The sequence below is a fragment of the Rhea americana genome, unplaced genomic scaffold (assembly GCF_003343005.1).
Source record: "Rhea americana isolate MKP2758 unplaced genomic scaffold, rheAme1 scaffold_387, whole genome shotgun sequence".
Lineage (NCBI taxonomy): Eukaryota > Metazoa > Chordata > Aves > Rheiformes > Rheidae > Rhea > Rhea americana.
Genome location: NW_028186520.1, coordinates 388,514 through 410,289, shown reverse-complemented (window position 1 = coordinate 410,289; position 21,776 = coordinate 388,514). Strand labels below are relative to the sequence as shown.

Genomic DNA, 21,776 nt, shown 5'->3' with positions numbered 1-21,776 from the left:
TGTGTGTGAAGCGGGCCCACACCTGCTGGAGCTGGGACCTGGAAATGCGCAGGACGGAAGGCATGAGTCTGTGGTTTCCTGCCGTGAGGGGCATGTGCCTGCGGTGGGGCATGCGCACGGGGCTGCTCTCCGCTGAACGGCTGCGCTGTATGAAAGTACCACCAACGTGAGGGTAGTGTTCTGTCTCCAGGGTTGAGGAGGAGAAAACGGAGGACGCCAGTCTTCTCAGGGGGCTGTACCTCGGGAGGGAGTGCTGAGAAGGCCTGTCCTCCTCCAACTGAAAAAGACCAAGAAGAGTGGAGGAAAAGGTGTCAGGCAAAGACTTGACTCGCCCCTGGTTTGCGATGTGCATGCTGCAGACATCTTCGCTGGTGGATGGAAAATGCTTTTGCTCTATGCTGGGCTTACTTACTGTTCTGGTTCTACATATTCCCAAAGATCCTATGGACACAACCGGAGTCTGCAATTACAGTGGACCTGCCTTCCTTTCCCCAGCCACATGCGAACATCAACGACACCAGGAGCGTCAGACTCCTTCACATCAGTTCCCTCCTCTGGCTACTGGGAAACGTCTCTTCAGGCCACATGCCTCACCTCTCTGCTCCTTTGGCATCATTTATTCTGACAGGTCATTAGGCTACTTATACCTCTTTCATATGGATAACAGTCAAACTCGGAACATACTTGGAAATCACGTGTATGAGAACACATGAAAAATCTGTTGCTAAAATAATTGTGTTTATTTAATACGGAGGGATTCTCAGGGGCTCTTTCATGAATCTTACTAAAAGCTGCCCCAGAGGTTTGCAAAAGCAACTTACGGGGCTGTTAGTGACTTTCCTGTTCTCATGCTTATACTCCTGACTACACTTTTACATTCAAGTACCTGCAGGGGGAGTGTTAAGGCTTCCAGTTCTGGGGAAGTGAAGGATACGCAACACCTGTTTGAGTTTGTATCCTGATGAGACCTCAGTGCCTAACTTCCCCCTACAAAGTGAATGAAAGAGAAAGGCAGGACAGGAATGATTTCAGATTCTTTACCCTGAAAATGCTAAGCCTTTTGGTGCCCTTCCACAGCTTTCCACCTGAGCTATGGAAAGAGTGCTATCACAAGGATGCACAAACCTCCAGTTCCAAAACAGATCATTTTCCCTGGAATTACTTTTTTTCCTCTCAAATCCATCCCCTTCTTTGTGATGCATTTCTTTTTAGGAAGTCTCTGTCAGATTTCAATATGTAACTGGGAAATGTGAAAGCGAACTATTGTATTTTCTTAAGCCAACACTGCTCTGCTTAGCTTACTAGAAAGGTCACCCGTGTAAACAAATCCTGTGAGGAGAAAAGCTGACATTTATCCAGCCTCGTCACTTGTCTACCACCTTCAGTATCTTTGCAGCATTTTGAGGCAGGTACCTATCTTCCTATGTGTTCAAGAACTACTTAGCTTGCAATAGGCATTAAATGTGAAAAGCAATTATTCACATAGTCCTCAATGTACTGCATGGAACAGATTCACAGACAATAATCATGTAACATTGTGACTCAGAATATCTGAGGGAGACAGATTCTAGAGACCAACTGTAATTTCTCATAAAAGCAAGCATCTCTTCTTTGCACGCGTGGTGTAGAAATTTGGTCCTGAGTATATTATTTTCAAGCTGCACAACTAAATATAACGGCTTTCATATTATTAGATTTTACTTTATGTTTGGGCTGCAGCATATTGTATTTACGATTTCCAATGCATGCAGCATCCAAACATGGTAAAAGCTTCTCAGACCAAAAAGGATCATTCCAACTGTTTAGATGGACCTCTTGTACAGCACAGGGCCAAAGACCTTAACCATGCCATAAACCCTAACCATGCCATAAAGGGGCAATGCCCTACCAGCAAGCACATTCATGTAAGGCTGTCTCCAAGCTTAAGTTGAAGTTACAGACATGCTGCATTTATTAACTGATATTCTAATGCTTAAATTACACAGTTAAAGCTGGAGGTGTTGCCCCCTTTTAATCTCTCTGCCATTGGCAGCTACAAGCCTGGACAGGCCTCCTTCAGATCTATTCTGCTGTGTCTGGACAGGAACAGTATGACACCTCTCATATGAAATCTCAGAGAAATGTGATGTTGATAGAGCTCAATCTGTTTTAAATAACATATTAAATGTAATTAAGAATTTCTATTCATCTTAAGGTTTTGACTTTTGTGTCCTATGCATTTAATATGCATACATGAGCTTTATTTCCCCTATAGTGCCATCCTTTCGCTGATCCTATATTCTTAATATATGAATGAATACACACCCAGAATTGAAAGAGTATAAGGACAAAAGACCAACTCTACATATACCCTTCACCATCAGCTGGCAAGCTTTTCTCATTGGGAGGGAAGCAGGAGAATGTGTCTGTCAAAGAATCTCCTGCGTAAGAAGCGCAATTCAATGGGAATTAAACTTGAGTGAGGGGCAATGTGAGTCTATCTCCTTTTCTGCAAATGCCCATTTCTCACCACTGAGAAATAGTTCCTCGGGTCCCTTTGGATTAGCTCACAGAAGATGCTGCAGAAGGGAAAGGAAACCAAGACACTTTGCATTTTACCTCCTGCCTTCTTACTCCGACTGACCTGTTCTGCCCAGTGTTGTAAATCTTCTGGCCTACCATCTTCTGTTTCTCTCCATTGCTTGATTGCTTCAGCCCATTTTTGTCTTTCGATCTCAGAGCCAGTAAAGCTGTAGGTTTTGCCTTCTCCTCCTGCTTTCTACTTTGGAATTACTCTGGGAGTGCCAAGCATTTCACTCACCACTGCTGCAGGGTCTGGGTCCACAGGACCCAAAGCATCATCATGAGAAGTCCTTCTCAGCTTTCTGTTTTCTGTATAAATCAAACAAAATTCCTTCAGGTAATAGACCCAGGGGCAATGCCAGAGCTCTACGCCACATAAATCAAAAAGGCAGTGTGGATCACCTAAAAAGTCAGAGCCCCGTCCTTATTGTGAGCCACACTTTTCCTGTGTCCCTTCGCCCTTGTCTGAGGACCAATCATCAACTCAGATCAATGGAGGAAGGCAGTGGCATACTGGGGCCACTGAAGTGGTCGTTCCCTAAAAAAGAGGCCTAATATAGCACTGGAGGGGGGTGTTTAAGAGTGATTCAAACTACACAGCTAAGTTGGTGAGGAGATACACTTGTGCCCCTCCACATTGAGTCCTTTCTGCTCTCGATTCTGGGAGACGGGACTGCAAGACACTATATAAACAAAACAGTCTCTATGCTCTGCAGAATATATTCATGGACAGGAAAGGGAGAGTTAATAAGATCTCCTACTGTTGCTTCACGTTCTTGTGTTTTTTAGATGGAAGTTGTTCAAGTAGTCAAGTTTTAGGCAGGCAAGCTTTTTTAAAAGTTTTGTACAATGCCAATTACACTAGCAGTAAGGGAGAATCAGAGTCAAGAAATACCCAAGCGCACAGACTTACAGTAGCAAGTTGTGTCTGAAATACATAAATGCATGAACATTTGTGTTTCTTTACAACATAGAAGCTAGAATTAATTTGCCATTGCTGTCAAGTGTCGATATATTACTCAACATATTTGAGAACTTGATAAATGTTTGAATCCTACTGCTAGGTGTAGATACAAATGCTTTTCAATAGTAACAGGAATCCTGCACCATGATTAGTATGTTAACAGAAGTGCTGGTTCAAGTTTTTAAACTCATTTTTAACTATTTACATAGCTTTATCTGCATGTTACTGCATAAACTTAAGCAGAGATTGGTTACTAGGTTAGCAAAAAGTATACAAACATTAAAGAAAACTAAGAGCTCTGTTAAGCAGTCTTGCTTAACAAGCAAGCTGGTGAGCATCCCAACAGCTTGAGCCAGCTATAATCCTCTCTGCCTAGGGTGGGAGGAGGTCAGGCTCCAGCAGTACTGATCGATGATCAGAAACATACTGGGCAAAGTGCTCAGCGTGCTGCCTTCGCTGAGCAGTGCACAGATGGAAGGGCTTGTACCAAACATAGTTTCACGACAGTCTTGTTCATCTTCGGTACCAGGGCTTCCCACGAGATCTACATTCCACTGCAGTTGCCTTATTGTCAACTGAAACTGGAAGACAGCTAACACTTGAGAATATTTTGGATAGAAATTTCCCCAGGCTATTCAAAACTCCACGTAAACCTCCTCTATGCTTCATTTTCCCTACAGCAGCAACCACACAGTTTCACCAGGACACCACCATTCATCACATCCGCATTACAGTAGCCCTCTGCATTCTGTCTGAATAAAATAGATTCAGACATTTGAATGAACAGTTGACCTCTACATGAGGATAATCTGGGGGCTACAGACCTGTCAACCTCCCCTCAATCCCTGGGAAGAATGTGGAGCAAATTCTCCTGAAAGTCATTTCCAAATACATTAGTGACAAGAAGGTGACTGGGAGCAATTAGCATGGATTTATGAAGGGGAAATTATGCCTGACCAATCTGACAGTCTTTGACAATGAGATGACTGGCTCAGTGGATGAGAGAAGAGCTATACAAACTATAACAACTCATGTTTATGTTGTTTACTGTGACTTTAGTAAGGCTTTTGACTCTGTCTTCCATAGCATCTTCACAGACAAACTGAAGAAGTAAGGATTAGATAAGCAGACAGTGAGGTGAAATGAAAACTGGCTGAACAGCTGAGCTCAGAGGGTTATGATCAGTGGCATAAAATCCAGCTGGAGACCATTCACTAATGGTGTCCGCCAGGAGTCAGTACTGGAGCCAGTACTGTTTAATATCTTCATTACTGACTTAAATGATGGGACAGAGTGCACCCTCAGCAAGTCTGTAGACAATACAAAACTGGAAGGAGTCGTAGGTACACCAGAGGCTGTGCTGTCATTCAGAGGGATGGACAGGCTGGAGAAATGGGAGGACAGGACTCAGAAAGTCCAATGAAAGTGCTAAGTTCTTCCTGAGGAGGAACAACCCTGTGTATAAGCACAGGCTGCTGACTGACTAGCTGAAAAGCAGCTTGGAAGAGAAAGACCTGGGGGTCATGGTGGACAAGAAGTTGAACATGAGCCATCGATGTGCCTTGCAGTAACGAAGGCCAAGAGCATTCTGGGCTGTATTAGGATACAGTTTGAGGGAGGTGATCCCTCCCCTCTATTCAGCACTGGTGAGACCACACCTGGACTACTGTATCCAGTTCTAGGCTATCCAATACAAGAAAAACATGGACATCCTGAAGCAAGTTCAGTGAAGAGCCACAAGGATGATTGTAGTGTCTGACATGAGATTACCATAAGGGTGATCAAACACTGGAACATGTTGTACAAAGAAAAAGGAGTCTCTATCCCTGGGGACATTCATAATCTGACTGGACATGGTACTGAGCAACCTGCTATAGCTGACCCAGCTTTGAGCAAGGGGGTTGGACTGGATGCTTTCCTGACATTCCAGCCAACCTCAACCATTCTGGGATTCTGTGATAATCCAGAGGTCGCTGTCTTTTTCCAAGTAACAAGTAATGGCTCATATACTGTGGGAACAGAGGAAAGCATCAAAGCAGGGATTACCCATTTGCTATGAGTTAGTATTCCATTGACACCAGAGCATATCCACCAATTTTAGGGAGACCAGAATGAGATCCCAATCCATATAAGAAGGCCTATGGCTTTAGCCACGGTTGTTCTGCATTTAGTGGCATTTTAACCTATTTTAAAAGCTCAGGTTAGATTCAAAGAAGAGAAAGACTCACTCATGCACACGCTCTGCCAGTTTCACACAGACCCAGAGGATGCCCAGCCTGGCCTGCAGGAAACCTCTATCACTGTCAGTAGACACTGAGGTTTTCAATATCGGCCCTTGGAAAACTGCTCTTTACCCTCATGAAAATGCTGGTCCTAACCAACTGCCCATCCATCTCCGCTCTACTGAAGGAGAACAGGTTTTTGCTTTCCAATATGCACCAAGTGATTTTTCCTTTTACAGTCAGTGGTTGGTATTGTGACAGGAAAAGGAAAAATATGAATATCATTTCAAGGCTGTATATACARAGACAACTGAAAGATCCAGACTCAGGGCAAGCACAAGCAAATCCTAGCTACTCAGACAAATCCACTGTTGACCCAACTAAGCACAAAACTAGGCACAGGAGTAACTAGAGGGTATTTCAGAACACAAGAGCAAAGAAATAGGCAGCCTGCTAGAGAACTGAGGCTGTCTAATACATTAGCAGCAATCACYCATTATCTTTGTTTAATGACAGGAAATGAATTTACTGTTTTGCCTGGTAGGATGAGAGTTTTTAAGTATCACTGTGAATAAGCATCCTTCATACTGCATCATATCAAACTTCCCCAGTCCCTCCACAGGACTGTATTACTTGTTAGGGTCAAGGAGGCCCCTCCAGCCTTCTATGGGTATGCTAAATATATCAGTGAATAGCCCCTGCTCCTTCTTACAGAGGGTGAATGCATCTTGCATTGACCAGCCTAATAAGTGGACAGATAGAGCAAATTCACTCTGTGTTGTCAGAACTTCTATCCTTCCTGCAGATTGTGCAGCCTCATAGACCTTAGCAGGGAACATCTGCTCACAGGCAAGGATTTGGTTTGTATCGTTCATGCTTTGCTGCTGAAACAGTCCTTGTTTTCTTGTACCTCTCTGGGACCCAGATGAGAGAAGAGTCAAAGCAAGGATGGAGAGACGATGTTCTTTTGCTATAGTCCATACAGTTTTGTTACCGCCTGTGCCCTCTCCCCAGCCCAGGAAATGCTCTGCTGCAGAATAAGCTCAGGAAGGGGAGATGGAGGGGAACAAGCAGACTGCAAAGGCTCCTGCAGGAGGTGGGTATCACTGTGCGCTGTCCCTAACATGCATGTGACCCAAGACCCAACTCTCTCTGCTGAGTTTACGGATCACATGTGCACGAGAAATCTTCACTAGCATACCAACTTCATCCCTTAGCAAAGCCAAAATCAAAAAAACCCTCTATGACTCCCTGGAAAATCAAAGTAGCTAATGAATATTTCTGTGAGTAAATACCTGATAACAACAACACCAGACGCTGAAGGTCGATGGTGTGTGTGCRCACACTGGTTACTCTGAGCTTTGTATTAGATATTCCAAAGAAATTTTGATTTCAGAGAGTAATTTTGTGCTCTGCATTGCACTGGGCCTGCCCAGTGCTGACAGGTGATTTGATTAGAGAGTACTCTCTTGACATATAACACTGTTGCTTGCTGAGAAACTAAGTGGAGAATAGTTAGTAGCAAGATCTCCATACAACTAAGCAGTTACTAACAAATCACTGTGGGACAGCAATAAGAGAAGTGACTAAAGATATCCAGTCAGATCTATGCTCCCCTCCTGTCCCTGTGCCAAAATGGTTAAAAAATCTTGAAAACAGTACGTCCTTAGTAGGGAATAACATTACTAGTTATAGGGAGCACCTCTGAGGTATTCACAACATTTGCAAAAATCAGCAGAAAGGGTTTCAAAAGAGTATCCATGCTGGAAATCACTTCTTTCTCCAGCACAGCTGAGGTTTCCCAAAATAATGACCGTGCTACACTAGGCAATGAGATACAGATTAGAGCAAAGGAGACTCTGTTGAGGATCTTACCTGTCTCTGAGGACCAGTAGGTTCAGACTCTCGTCTCCTTTGTCGGATAGCTGGTGCTGAGTGCAGCGGGGAGTGGGCCTGACTTCCTGTCTGCTGTTCGTGTTTACTGTCAGATACTGTTTGAGAAGGTCCTTCATGTCTGTGGGAACTATCCTCCTCAGTCACAGGCTGCATACCCCGACTTCGCCCATCATGTATCTTCGGCCTGACTGCAACATCTGCCCCCAAGCGTCTTCTCTCCTCACCCTCTTCAATAGGTCTCAGTTCCTCAGGTTCCTCATCTGTGGTTCCAGAGGTGCTTGGCTCAGCACCTGGGTGAAAGTCCTTCAGCTCTGTCTCTTTATCAATGATAACCCACTCCTTGCTATCAAAGTCCTCTTCCTCTGCCAGTGGTACTGAGCGGAAAGCGTTGCTGAGGGCTTCATGTTCAACTGAAGCAGACACGTCCATCCTACCACTTGCCTGCCGGTCAGCTTGGCCGGTATCAATGGATAGCATCTGGGCTGGCTGCGAGGAACATACAAGCCGTGACGGAGAGCCAGGTAAATCCATTCGAGATCTATAGTCAGAACAAGACACCATTAAAAATGCATCAGGTTTATGGTTAAAATTAGGGATCATAAGAGAGAAAACCTCTGTAGTTCTTCTCACTAATTTCTTTTGTCTTCAAAAAGACAAGCTTACATTAAAGCATTTCTTTAGAACCTACATAAACACATTTCCACTAAAATGCTTCCATTTCAGCATCTTTTTTCCTTGTAAATGACAGGGTACAAACCAGTTCCACCCCACAACATCAACGTGTTCTCCCCCTTTGGAAAGGTCTGCTGTTTTGTGAAAAAAACCCTAAATCTACTCTCTGACTTATCAGTTTCTTTACTGGGTTCCTATAGCATCTTCAGCTCTACTGAGCTGCCTCCAAGGTGGCCACTGAGGCCTCTGTGGTGGCAATATGTGTTCTCTGAAGGCAGCAAGAATATTTGATCTCCATTGTGCAGCAGGAATTTCACTGAAATGCTCAAGAGGCAAAAGTGATCCCAGGAGAATTTGGGGAGCAGGAAGGAAATATGGCAAATAACCTTTGACAAAGGGTATCAAGGTGTGTAATGTTCAGGGACCCATATTGCACAGTCCAAACAGCAGCAACCTCTAGAACCATGCAGAAATACCTTTAAAACCCTCCCTAAGTCCTAATGGCCAAGATAGCCTCTCAGCTGGAAAAGCCAATGGCAAAGATGATCGCAGCCAGACCCAAGATGTGTTATTCACTCCCTAATTTATTAATAGAGTGGCTCAGCCACTCTCTAGTTCTTTTTGACCCTCCTTCGTTTCCAAATAGTATATCCTTGTGACTGTCCCTCTTTGTCAGATCTTCTCTCAGAAGAAGACTTGTATCTTCCCAAACTCATTTAGAGGGGCCATTTCACCACTAAATCCTACAACTGCAGTCTATGTCCTTACTTTCAGTGGGAAGAGGAAGAGAAAGGAACACAGGCTGTGAAGGGGGTGACCCATAGACCAGTTGCCTTGTGTCTTGTAACACCTGTATTTCCAGCTGCCCTGCGTCTTATAATACCTGTGTTTCCCAGCACACGCTACTTTAAACAGGTTATTTTCATTACTATTTTTGTTATTTTTGGTTTCTTGTTCTTTTCCTTGCTGAGAATTTGAGATAAGATATTCCTGTAAGCCTCAATATCAGAGTTTGCCTTTTAGATGTAATGTATACTTTGTGCATGCAAAAAAGTGCAATGCTTTATGCTGAAAAATGCATATTATTTTTAATGAAAAATAATGGAATAACAAAATCCACCATATCAGGGTTTGCCAGCTAGCTCCCAGAATATGTGCGTCCCAATATATCCTAAGAAGATACATTCTTCTTTCTCATCTAAATGACTTTGGTCACTGACAGGCCAGCCAAAAGCTTGGTGACTACTTAAATTATCTCTGATCTGTCTCTTTGCCTTCACCTTGACAAACGTCTCCCCGTCCATCCATGGAGTCCTTCCCATTCAGAGATGGGATAAGAATCCTTTTCACTAAGTCTCCTTATTATCAAACATCTAGCTGCTCTGTGAGATGAGCATCTCATCACAAATGTCATAAACCAAGTCCATGAGTACTATACTATGAGCCCATAATAGACCTTTCAGCGCCCACCGATTTAATGATGAGCTTTGTCTCAACTGTCAATCCTCAAGACACTATTCAAAGTCCTATCTGAAAAGAGGAGGCTAGAGCAAACCTTCTTTCATGTAGATCTGCTTTGCCATCACCAGTGGAGAGGCGTTCTGACTCAGGGCTGTTCACACGGCGGTATCTTAGGGAGCGCACTTGTGCAGTAGGAGACTCTGGAGGCACTCGGACAGGGGAGCTGGGACAGACACCATTTCTCTGCTCCTCTTCTACCATGCACTGAGTCTGTAAGGGATAAACACAGAGAATCTCAAAATCTGATCACAGGCATTCATTTCCCATCCTTCACCATTGCTCTGTGCTTTCTTCCAGGATACAGTTGCAGCTGCATTTTCACAATCTACACAAGCAGTGAGTGGAGAAATGGAAGGGCCCATATGCCCTGGTAATTATTTGGTATTAAAGCAAGGAATGGATTTAAACTCAATACAAATCTTTAAGCACCTCTACCGGACGATCTTTGCATTGCAATTATGCTGAACAGTTGATCCAAAAGAACTAACCTCACACACACAACCCCTAACTGCTTATCCAAGATCTGCTAAGAGCCAGAGCCAAGCTGTATGAAAAAGCCCTTGTCTAAGCCAAGTCCATGCTTTATGCTGCAAGGTGCATACTTCATATATTATGCTTCTTATGAGCATAATATAACTAAGCCAACTCCTAATTATCAGGGGCTTTAAAAAAAATCTTGGTCCTTTACACAAAAGCCTCCAGTACATGTACTCAACCACAAGCTGGAACATCTGTAAGACCTTTCTACAGACCCAAAATCAGCAATTTAGAGAAGTGCAGACTTGAACACACTCCTGAACACTGAATGTTCATTGAGAGTTCATATTCTATGCATTTTCTATTTTCATATGACCTGGGTGAATTTAATTTTTTTAAAAAATTTGGCAGCAGCCAAAGGAACAAAAGTAGGTGACTGTAGCACAGCCTTCCTCTGCTTTCCACAGTGATGCTTTCCTCTGGGAGAGGAGACCTTGCCTAGGCACAACTGCCAAATCAGAATGGTCCAATGCCTTGTAGTAGCCTAGGGCTTAATTCTGTTTAACTCTGTTGTGCTGCCAGCCATGAAACTTCAGCAGCTACCTGCTGTCTCTATGCAGAGGTGTGTAGTGAGGTGCCAGTGCAAGTTTCTAATTGCCAAGAATGGCAAATCTGTGAACAGCATGAGAGCAGAAGGGTGTGTTACACACCAGCTGCCCATGTCTTCTCAAGGGACACAAGGGATACATGCGATTACAAGTAGAGGTGAAGCTCTGTCCTTGCAGATCAAATCTGCAAGCACTCCTCTTTCTCTTTATGGTGACTGTGATTTAAATGAAAGCCAGTTCCTTCTCAAGGAACAGCCAAGACTAGAGATAACAACCCTAGCAGAGAGAAGGGACAGGCTTCTTTTGCTTTGAAGAGCATGATGCCCCGCTTGCTCTTGTCAGAATTGAAGTGCTCATTGCCATGCAGACTGCTGGTTGGAAATTCATTTGGCAGAAAACTGTCAAGAAAAAGCATATCCCTTGGCAGAGAAGTCACTTGTTGACATGGTGGTTCTTGCAGAAACCTCTCCTGCCTCTAGCTCCTGTTATGACAGGACTTGTGAGAGACAGCGCTGAGTACCTGGACATGATGTACAACTAGCATGCAGAAAGGATGTTAGGACTCCCTTGCACACATCTCAACCTGGCTGAAAAGCATCAAGGTACCTAGTGGTTCTCAGGAACGGAAAAAGGGATAGGAGTTTGTGTAATACTCTTTTCCTTTGTATGCTGTGGAAATAAAACTGCCCTACTCTAGTAGCCTTTTCTTACTTCATTTGCCTTCAAAAGAGAACTTCTGGGACTGCATATAATTAGTGTATAAAGCGATGTGAAGAAGTTACTGAATTTGGTTTATATTTCTCAATATTCGGAGAATACTTCTGGTAATATATTAGTTCCATACAGATAACATGCTGATCCACAGTAGTTGCATGGGATAATTTAGAGTTAGTTGAGATGACCTCTTGTCCACTAGTAATCTTTTCTAATAAGACTAAAGATAATGGAGACATCCGTAGGGTTGAGAGAGAAGGGCTGATTTTGTGTCAGTATAGACTGATGTGAATTCTGATCAGGTCCAGAGGGCTGGCAGATTTAGCATATGATTAATGCTAGTCCACAAAATCCATTAGATGGGTTTGTTAGGCAAATCTGATACACCCTCATAATATTACAAGTCAGTTTTATACAGGTTTCTCTGCTAACAGACAGATTCTGTAAGATATCTGATGTCATGCCATGTGGCATGCTGATTTTGAAAACAGAATTGAGATCAATGCAACAAATACTAAGTTACTTAAAATACGTAATTGAGCTAATAAATAATCTAACTGGAGGATTCTTAAACTTAATATTTAATACAGAATCATCCTTCAGCTGGGATGCTTCCAAGAAATTACAACACATTTACAAGAATGGACTGAGGAAAAGCTTAGGGATTATGAGGAAACTTATGATAGGCTAAAAAGTCTAACGTAATCTTTGAATACAGAAATACTAGAAGATTAAGTGATACTTCTCCTTCTTCACAAAGGCAAAACTAGATTGCTAGTGCTAGATGCACCAGCTGATCTAATTTCTAATTTCACAATGGTGAAATTAAATGCTGTTTATAGACTGTGCTACTCTTAGAAAGTTAAAAGATTTGAAGAGAAAAATCAGAGTGCTTATGATGCAAAGTCTAGAAAAACATGGCTTTGAAGATATTTCAGGCTGAATTTACTTGCCTGAGAGTTGAAGATGCAACAAGATTTTGGCTTATAACCTCCAATACTAGAACATTTTTGATATCATATCAGCTCCTCAAGTGCTAGGATTCCATTGCTTAGAGTATCAAGATCCTATACAATGACATAAAGATCGTATGAAAGATTCACTCTAGTATTATTGGGTCCAAAAGGTCATTTGTGTAATATGAAACCTGAATTATTCCCAATGTCTTTCACTCTAGCAAAAATTGTTGGGCATTAGCCACTTCCACAAAGAGAGGCTCTTCGGTCTGCACTATGTAGTATGCCACAACAGTGCTTCCACGTGGCTTTTAGCAGTCTAAGAGCCCACTGCCCTAAGTCCAGTACCACAGTAAGTAAATAAATGTTCTTTACTTTGCTGATGCTGATCCTGAGTTTGTTGCGATTCACATCTGTCTCTTCCCAAACTTCAGCCTCATTGAAAGCAGTGTTCGGAGCCTGGCCAAGACCTTCTACTGGCCGGCCTGACAGGATGGGAGGAGCATTCTCTTGATCACTCAGATGTTCACCCTGTAGGACATCCTCAGTGTTCTCACGAAGCAAGTCCCCAGGTACTGGAGTGACATTAACCACCCTAAGGAAGAGACAAGAAGAAAGATAAAATTATTAGTATTTAAAGAACCAGCCCTATCATGAGGTTCCACAGAAATTCCTCAAAGGCTTTTAGCTTATTTCCACATTGAACAAAACAGGCAATCCAGTGTTATCCAGGGTGTACAACCTTAAACAGAAGCATAAGAGGATCACAATAACATCCAGGTAAAAAGACAGTCAGATGGATCAGTCAAAGAGTCTTGGGACCCTCAATACTCAGGCTGCAAACTTCTTTAGAAGAGCTTCCCCAGGAGTGCCTATTATAAAAGAGCCTTTTCCTCTCTACATGAGCCAATGAGGCTTAACAGGCTTTCTAGCTTTTATCTTCTGCAACATTATTAAGGATTATTCTTATTTCTTAATGTCAGCCCCTGCAAAAGCAACAAAATTGAGCAAAGAGCTAAACCTCCTCAATTTTTCACTGGATTTGTTTAATTGGATGGCATTGAACTTAGTGTACCTTTGAACCAGCATATGAAGCACTGTGAAGGGCTGAGACATGTTCTAGGTGTGACCAACACACACACTCTCCTGAGCAAAATATCACTAACCTACTGCACAGCAAGGCTTTACAGCAGATACTCTCAGGGAAGCTCCAGCCATCTGCGCTGTGTAATACGCAAAATATAGAAAATACGGGCTTCATCAATCTTGGCCAAAGGCCAGGCAGATTTTACTTCTCAGCACCATAACAGCCTTTGAACCTTTCAAAAATTATCTTGTCACTGAGCTTGTTACTGAGCATGTCCATAGCCTGACCAGCACGACAGCAATACTCACCCAAACATGGCTGCTGTTTGCCTAGTGTTCTGCTGTGGTGGAGTAGAGGTGCTAGTGGACAGCAAGATATCTGTACCAGCCTTTTCCCAATCAAAGGCTTCATTTTCAGTAATGCCTCTTTCTTTCATGCTGTTCTCAAACACAGACATGATGAGCTAGAATAAATTTACAAGAACAAGTTACATTAAATAACTGACAATAGCTTTTGCAAAAAAACTAAAGTACGAGTGCTACGTCCAATAGCAGTTTATAATCTACATCTTGTCTATGAAAGGTACCAACAAATGAAAAGCAAATGTTACAAAATCGTATTATTTGTTTCCCAGGCTGGTTTTGGCTTGGTAGCTGAAATTTCTTTAAATCTGCACAAGTGCACGCAACATTTTGACACTGATTTGATTAAATCATGAGGCTGGTTTCTCACTGCAACGCTGAAGTCTGAAGTTCAGCTCAGCTTTCCTGCAGATTAAACACATGCAGAATGGTATGTTTGATGTGCATAGCCTGAGGGCCTCCCGAGGAGACAGACATAGCAGAAAAGAAGCAGTCCTATGAAGCAGACTCATTGCACTGTCTGGCTCAAATATAGATTGGTCAGGAGCTCAACAATATGCCTATGCGTAATCTAGTCTGTCACATTTGGCTGCAGAAAAAGCTGTACAAGGCACGATATAATTTCATTTTAAAAGATGACAGGTACCTTTCATCCACTTGTCAAACTCCCAGTGGTTTACACTAGTTGCTTTCTAAGAACAGACAACTATTAGAGAGAATGAAAATCCTGTCAACATTGTGCATCAATGCATTATCTAGGGAAATCTGGTATTCTACTGTCAGAGGGAAATATTCAAGATCAATATAGCAATATGTGAGGTCCTGCATTTGGAATAACATTATTCAGCTAAGTAATACCAAATTGAGAGGATTTGGCTAAAGTAAATGTGACGACAGAATATGATGACAAATAGATTTGACTTATAGCATAGAATTAGCACTAGGCTATGAATAAAAGTTACCCTGAATAAAAATACTATCTTCTTTGCATTTAAATTCCAGTTCTGTTTATCTGCGTGGTCAGAAAAAATTCTGTATAAATAAGGCCAGGAGAGCCCACCTCTTCCTACTACCTTCTACCAAAACCATAGTAAAACTCCCATTTCCAGCTCCACTCCTGCAATGCCACAATGTTTCACTAAGAAAAGAGAATTCCCAGAGCTGACTGTGGAAGACATCAAACCAAGGGACAAGTAACACAAATCCAGAGAGCAGAGATGGAGCAGACATGACATGGCAGTGGTAACAGCTTCTCTGCTCTGAGAGGGCAGAGAAGAGCTGTTTGGCAAGGAATTTCTGGTTCACAACTGAATGTGAGTAACTAAACAGTCACAGTCTTTCAGTAAGGGCATTTCTCATTCTTCTATTTCTTCCTTTGAAAGTTCCTAGCAACTCTCCAGAACTGCAATGGTGCACTATCCTTCCTTAGACCATCACTTCCCAAACTGGAAAGATAAGAAAAAGAAGGCAATAGAGATCATATTTTACCTGTATTAGAGCAGTAGAAATCTTAGTTTTACAGGCACTCCTTAAATTGAACTGCAACAAGGTGGTAAACCAATTCAGAAAACCCACCTATTAATCATGGCTACCATATGAATTATGGATGCAACGACAATTAGCACAGTGGCTACTGGTCCTGTGCTAGCAGTAGCCAGCAGTGATACATACTCATTAATAGGATCAAAAACAAACTGCTCAATTATAGTGACCTATTCAGTCAAGTAGAGAACTTGTCTGAGGTCTTGCTACTACCAAGTCAAAAATATCACTGCTCAGGCAGTGAGGCAGACTCAGCAAAGCATGAAGCAGTGAGATGAAGTGGTGAGACAACAAAGAGTTGGGATTTGAGTGCAATAAAGAGAGTTTGTAGAATTCGCCATTCCTGCTCCCTGAAAGGCATCATAAAAGAGGAAGCCAAATGGATTAATCAGGTAAGAAAAAGAAGTAAACCACCAGATTCTCAGCTTCTCCACTTAAAACAAATGAAAACATGTTAAGAGTGATAAGTACTGAACCAGCTGAGGGTCCATCTAGCCCAGTGTTCTGTCTCTAATAGTGACAATATCGTGTGTCAAGGAGAGAGTATAAAAATATGGCAATCATCCAGCAACATCTCCCCGATATCTCCTTCTAGATTTTAAAGATCTGTGACTGGGAACCAGAGGATCTCCTTACATTTAGTAACTTTAGACGGGAGTTCTCTGATGAACTCATCTTACTGCTAAATCTAAATGCATAAGCTTTTAGACTACACATACTTCAGGTCAAAGAATTCACAAATTGTGTTATCTTCTTTGTTCATCTAAACCTGCTGCTACCTGTTAAATTCATTCAGTGCTTCCTCCTTTTCGTATTAGAATAAGCATGGAACAATCATGCTCTGCTCACTTTTTCCATTATACTGTTCATTTTAAAGATGTCATGTCTATGTCAGTCCTCTCTTTTTTGAAGTATACTGTACTAGTCTAATCAGTCTTTCCGTATCTGGAAGTCCGTCTATCTATAGCCATCCTTGTCATCCTTCTGTATGCCTTCACTGGTTTCAGGATAGTCTTTCGAGATGCAGGAACTGAACTATATATATTTATGATTTATAGAGATTTACATGGTGATAGAAGGCTATTTTCTGATTGCCCTGTAATATTACTCTAATACTTCCTAGTATTATATTTGTTTTCTGACTGCTACTAAGCACTGAACTGAAGTATTTTCCAGAAAAAGCTATTGTAAGTATGAGCCCACCACAGAGTTTAGGCTCAGATTCCTTTTCTCCATACACGTTATTTTACATCTATCTACATCCAATTTCATCTGCTATTTTATCAATCAATCATTTCCATGAAGTCACACAATTCTTTTTAGTCAATTGTGTTCTCTACTACCTAGCGTAAGTAGAATATGCGTGAACATGAACAACATTTGTTGCTTTGGTATCCACTACCTTTTCCACACGATTTTATGACCATGTTGAAGAACCTGGTTTAAACCCAGGGCTCTGTTGAATTCCACTGGCATTCTCTTTTAACTGTTTTTTTTACATCTCACTTGTTAACAAGTTATTCATCCGTCTGAGGAGCTTCCTTGTTATCCTCAGTGAATTTAGTCTGTCTGTGGATCTTTGGTAAGGAACACTGTCAAATGACTTCTAGAAATGAATATTAAAAATTGTTTTGAGCCTTTGCCCACATACTCAGTAACTCCTAAGAACTCTACAAATTTGCAGACAAACTATCCTTGTAAAAGCCATGCTGACTTCTGCTCATTACATTATTCTTACCCACCTGTCCCCTAATCCCAGTCTCTATCACAGTTCCTGACTACTTGTGCTATATATCTCAGGTTCAGGGATTGGAATTTTCCAAAGCCATTTAAAAATTAGCACTGCTTTTGCCTCCTTCCATTCCTTTGGTGTGGAAGCAATCCGAAGTAAGAAATTGCACACTAAAATTGGCAATTCAGCTGTCTTATTCTTAACATCCCTTCATGCTCTCAAGACCTCACTCAGACAAAACAACTTTTGTTAGTTTCTTCTATAACTTCTGTTAACCCTTGCCTTTGAATTTGCAGGCCATACAGGATTTTACAGACCTCTATTGTATTTCCCATTGGTTGTTCTTCTTGCAGGCCAAAGAATCCGTCTCCTCAAGTCATTTCCTCAAGTCTATTCAGTCAAGTACAGAACTTATCTGAGGTCTCGCCACTACCAAGCCAAAAACATATTTATTTGTTATTCTAAAGCCATTGATCCTTCTGAGTCTTCTCTGAACCCTTTCTATTTTTGATGAAAGGTCAAAGCTTTATAAGGAGGAAAGTGGGGTGAGAAACTACACAGAGCAGTCCCAACATCATCCACTGCTCCCAGAAGTCACTCAAGGAGTTACTGGACCCTGTTCAGCGATCCTCTGCCTACAGACATTAGAGACCAGAACAGTCTCCACATCACTGGTCAGCCTCCAATACTGAGTTTCCTTTTGCTGGGCTCAAGAAGAATTGACTTGACCACAGCCAGGAGAAGGCTGACAAGGGACTCCCTGGCCACACAGGGTTTCTCATTATGAGCACAATAAGAACCTCAGTGCGACGTGCTAGAGAGACAGAGGGCTGGAACTCCAAGATGTTTAAGTTGCAAAGGATCCCTGGAGATCACCTAGTCTACCTCCTACTCAAAGCAGGGCTTACCTTTAAGTTAGATCACCTTGCTCAAGATTATGTTCTGACTATCTCCAGAGATGCAGATCCCACTACCTTTCTGGGCCCTCTTCCACCGTTCGACCAGCCTCACGGTGATTTATTTTCCCATATACCTAATCATAATTTCCTTTGTTGCAGCTTGCACCTTTTGCATTGCCCCCTTTCACTGTGCATCTCTGAGAACAGTCTAGCTCAGTCTCCTCCCTAGGCAGCTGAAGGCAAAAATAGGATTCCCTCTGATCCTTCTCTTCTCAAGGCCAGAAAAACTCAATTCCCTCAGTCTCTCCACTTATGCCAGGCGCACTACCCTCTGGCCATCTTCGTGGCCTTCCACTGAGCTCACTCCAGTTTATCAGTTTTTCTTGAACTGGACATAGCACTCCAGATGTGATCTAACAACTGCCTAATAGAGGACACTAATCACTTCCCTTCCACTGCTGGCTACGCTCTTCCTAATAGAGCCCAATATGTGGTTGGCTTTCTTTGTGACAAGGACACACTGCTGTCTCAGAGTCAGCACCAGAATCTACAGGTCCTTTTCTGCACAGCTCCTCCCTAGCCAGTTGGTCCTCAGTCTGTCCCGTTGAACAGGTTTATTCCATTCCAGGCACAGGGTTTTGCACTTGCCTTTGATGAACTTCATGAGGTTCCTTCCAGCTTGTCAAGGTCTCTGAGTATCAGCATTACCCTTTGGCATATCAGCTGTTTCCCACAAATTGGTATTGTTTGCAAAATTGCTGAGAGTGTGCTCTGTCCCATCGTCCAGGTCTTTTATGAAGACATTGAACACCCTTGACCCCATTATTGTTCTCTGAGGGACACTACTAGCAGCTAGCCACCAAAAAGACTTCACATTGCTGATCACAACCCTCTGAAACCCAGCAGTCCTTCCAATTTTCCACTAGTCTTGTGGTCCACCTATTCAAACTCTCTCTCTCCAGTCTGGCTACAAGGACAAAATGGGAGACTATATAAAGTCAAGGTAAATCACATCCACTTTTTTCTCAACATCCATAGAACCAGTCATCTCCTCACAGAAGGCAGTCACGTTGATCAGGCATGATTTGCCCCTGATAACTTCACGCTAACTCTTTTCAGTCATCATCTTATCTTTCATATGCCTGGATATGTTTTCCAAAGTACTTATTCCATAACATGCACAATTGTGCAATCAATATAAATGTAGGCAGAGCATCTCTTTTCAGCAAAAATATAAAGTCCACCACAATTATGCCTGTATCCACCACTCCATTAAAGTTTTTATAGTTTGCATCCCCAGAAAACCATGGAATTCATGGCAGACAGTGGCTGACCTGACAGATTTTCTTGGTAGTAACAGGACTGGCTATTTGGTACCTGGACAGGACACAAAAGCAAGGAAAGTGAGTACGAAGCATGTGCATACATCGTTTCTTTCAGAAACTTTGTGAGTGACTGCTGATGTGGTTTGTTGCTGGTAGATGAGGAAATTTCAGGGAAAGTTTTGCTCAGGGGTTCACAGAAGAGAGTGAAATGTGTTATGTGAGCAAGTAACATCTTCTCTTAAGACTTCCTTGTTACAGGAAGATACTCCAATTTCTCTCTACTACCTGCAAATGATACAGTATGTCTGCCAACTATGCACCAAGAGAAAAAAATGAGGCGCACTCCTTCCTGCCCAAGGCCGTATAGGCTCTTTTTCTTCTGTAGTGCCCTATGGAAGGGATGATGAAATCTAGGTTTAGTCATACTTTCCTCCTTACTGTCAGCAGACTGGGACAGTACATGCTGTATTCCCCCAACCATTCCCCCATTTGCTCTGGTAACAAAGCTCCAGAGAGAAAGCACCAACAGCAGTATTTCTTCTTAACTCCCTTCACCTTCACAGTCAGAGCTTCACCCCACCCTGGGTTTTCTCAGTGGGATAGTAGCAAGTAGCCTTCCCAGTGTTTCAGGGAAACTTCTGAGCAGATGGTCTTAGCTTGCAATATGTATTTGCTGTGTTTGTTCTAAGACAGAAGCTCAATCTTCACCCATGACAAAGGAAGAGGACCAGACTGCAGGACTGAGGCCACAGGGTCAAATGGATGGTAAAAATGAAACAGAAAAGGACAAAAGGGGAGGAGAAAGAGAAGATGTCTCCCTCTGAGGCTGCCTTTCTTCCTTGATCTGATTAGTTGTTTTCTCCTTGACTGCAGTGTTGCTGTCCTTAGCAGCAGAGTCCACCTGCTCAGCTGGCTGCTGTTGGGTTTTCTAAGGCTGTATCACAAAGATGGACAGCTGGGCAGGGCACATTGCTCTTCTTCATACTCTTCAGATGATAGACCTCTTCTTCCTGGGCTCTTCTCTCCACTCAGGCCCAGCCAAAGTAGGGCAGAGCCTCCCCAGGAAAAGCTCAAAGATGTCATGGTTTCTTCTCAGGGAGAGAAGGCAGCCCTGGCTCCATGCTAAGAGAGAAAGTGGTGGGAATTATAGTGTTGGCAATGCCATAAGAGAAAGACAGAGTAGCTATATGAGGAACCACATTCATCTAAGCATAGGGTCTGGAGCTGAACAGAGTCTGAGATGGTAAGCAGCAGTGTGATTATTAAATCAAGAAAAAGGGAGATGAGCATGATGGCTAATAAGGAAAAAAAAAATACATATGGACAAGGGTGTGGGGAGGAGAATTGCAAGACTAGAGGAAAGAGAGGAGAGAATTCACACAAAGACAGAAAAAGCCATAGTGCTGGAACTGGGATACAGGGAGGAATACAGCTGTTAGTGGCAGTAGAGTTTCCTGTTTATTTATTTATTTTTTTTAAACAGCAATATAGGACAGGGAAGGGTAGAAAAAGGTAAAGGGTCACTGAAGTAAAGTATCTGCATGGCCCTCCACCCCTAAAAGTTCTTTCCCATGCCAGTGATAAAACAAGCCTGAAGACAGCAGATGCACCTGCTTTTTCCTTCATGCAATAGATGAGCTGTGCTGCAGGGTATTGCTGAGGTCTGTAGCTGTATCTCAGCCCTTTACCTTTCCCATCCTTCACACTGACATACATATCTGCTTAGATGGTAATGGTGGATGAAGTGAGACAATCCCAGGTGCTAGTGGTGGCAAAGCTGAAGATAAAGATGGTAAGCTTCAGAGCATGGATCACTGGGAAAAAGGTGGACAGGCAGCAGTGGCCAATCCCCAACTGTCCCCATTTACACAGAACAAGAAGCAGGGACTGACTCATTATGGCTCATGTTTGGCTCCCCTACAAACCCCAAAGCACCCTGCAAAGCCAGAAGACAATTATCTGGAGAGAGTAGAGGAAAAAAAATATATCAGACTTCTGACAGTGAGGGAGGACAAAGCAGTCAGCATGATCTGTTATCAGAGGCTCCCATGCAGCATTTATGCACCACTGACTCCTTCAGAATGAAGTGGAAGAAAGAATTTACCAAAACCTCATGCTATTGCAAAAAAACCCAAAAGCTTTATTTTGTACACAAAGATGTGAGCCAACAAAAATGCACTGCCCCTGGATAAAAGAAATAGTGTTAGAAAGCCTTAGGAATGGAACAGAGTATCATA

At 42.6% G+C, this 21,776-nt stretch overlaps 1 protein-coding gene across 1 annotated transcript in view; it reads right to left on the bottom strand.

Annotated features, from left to right (window-relative positions):
• The window catches only part of TTBK1 (tau tubulin kinase 1), a 124,023-nt gene that overhangs the window by 28,582 nt on the left and 73,665 nt on the right, over nt 1-21,776 (bottom strand). Inside the window, exons 11-14 of the mRNA XM_085313470.1 lie at nt 13,988-14,142; nt 12,968-13,187; nt 9,872-10,047; nt 7,624-8,182 (exon numbers count right to left, since the gene is read on the bottom strand). Of these exons, the coding sequence (XP_085169596.1) occupies nt 7,624-8,182; nt 9,872-10,047; nt 12,968-13,187; nt 13,988-14,142 (1,110 nt within the window). The remainder of the gene's footprint in view (nt 1-7,623; nt 8,183-9,871; nt 10,048-12,967; nt 13,188-13,987; nt 14,143-21,776) is intronic.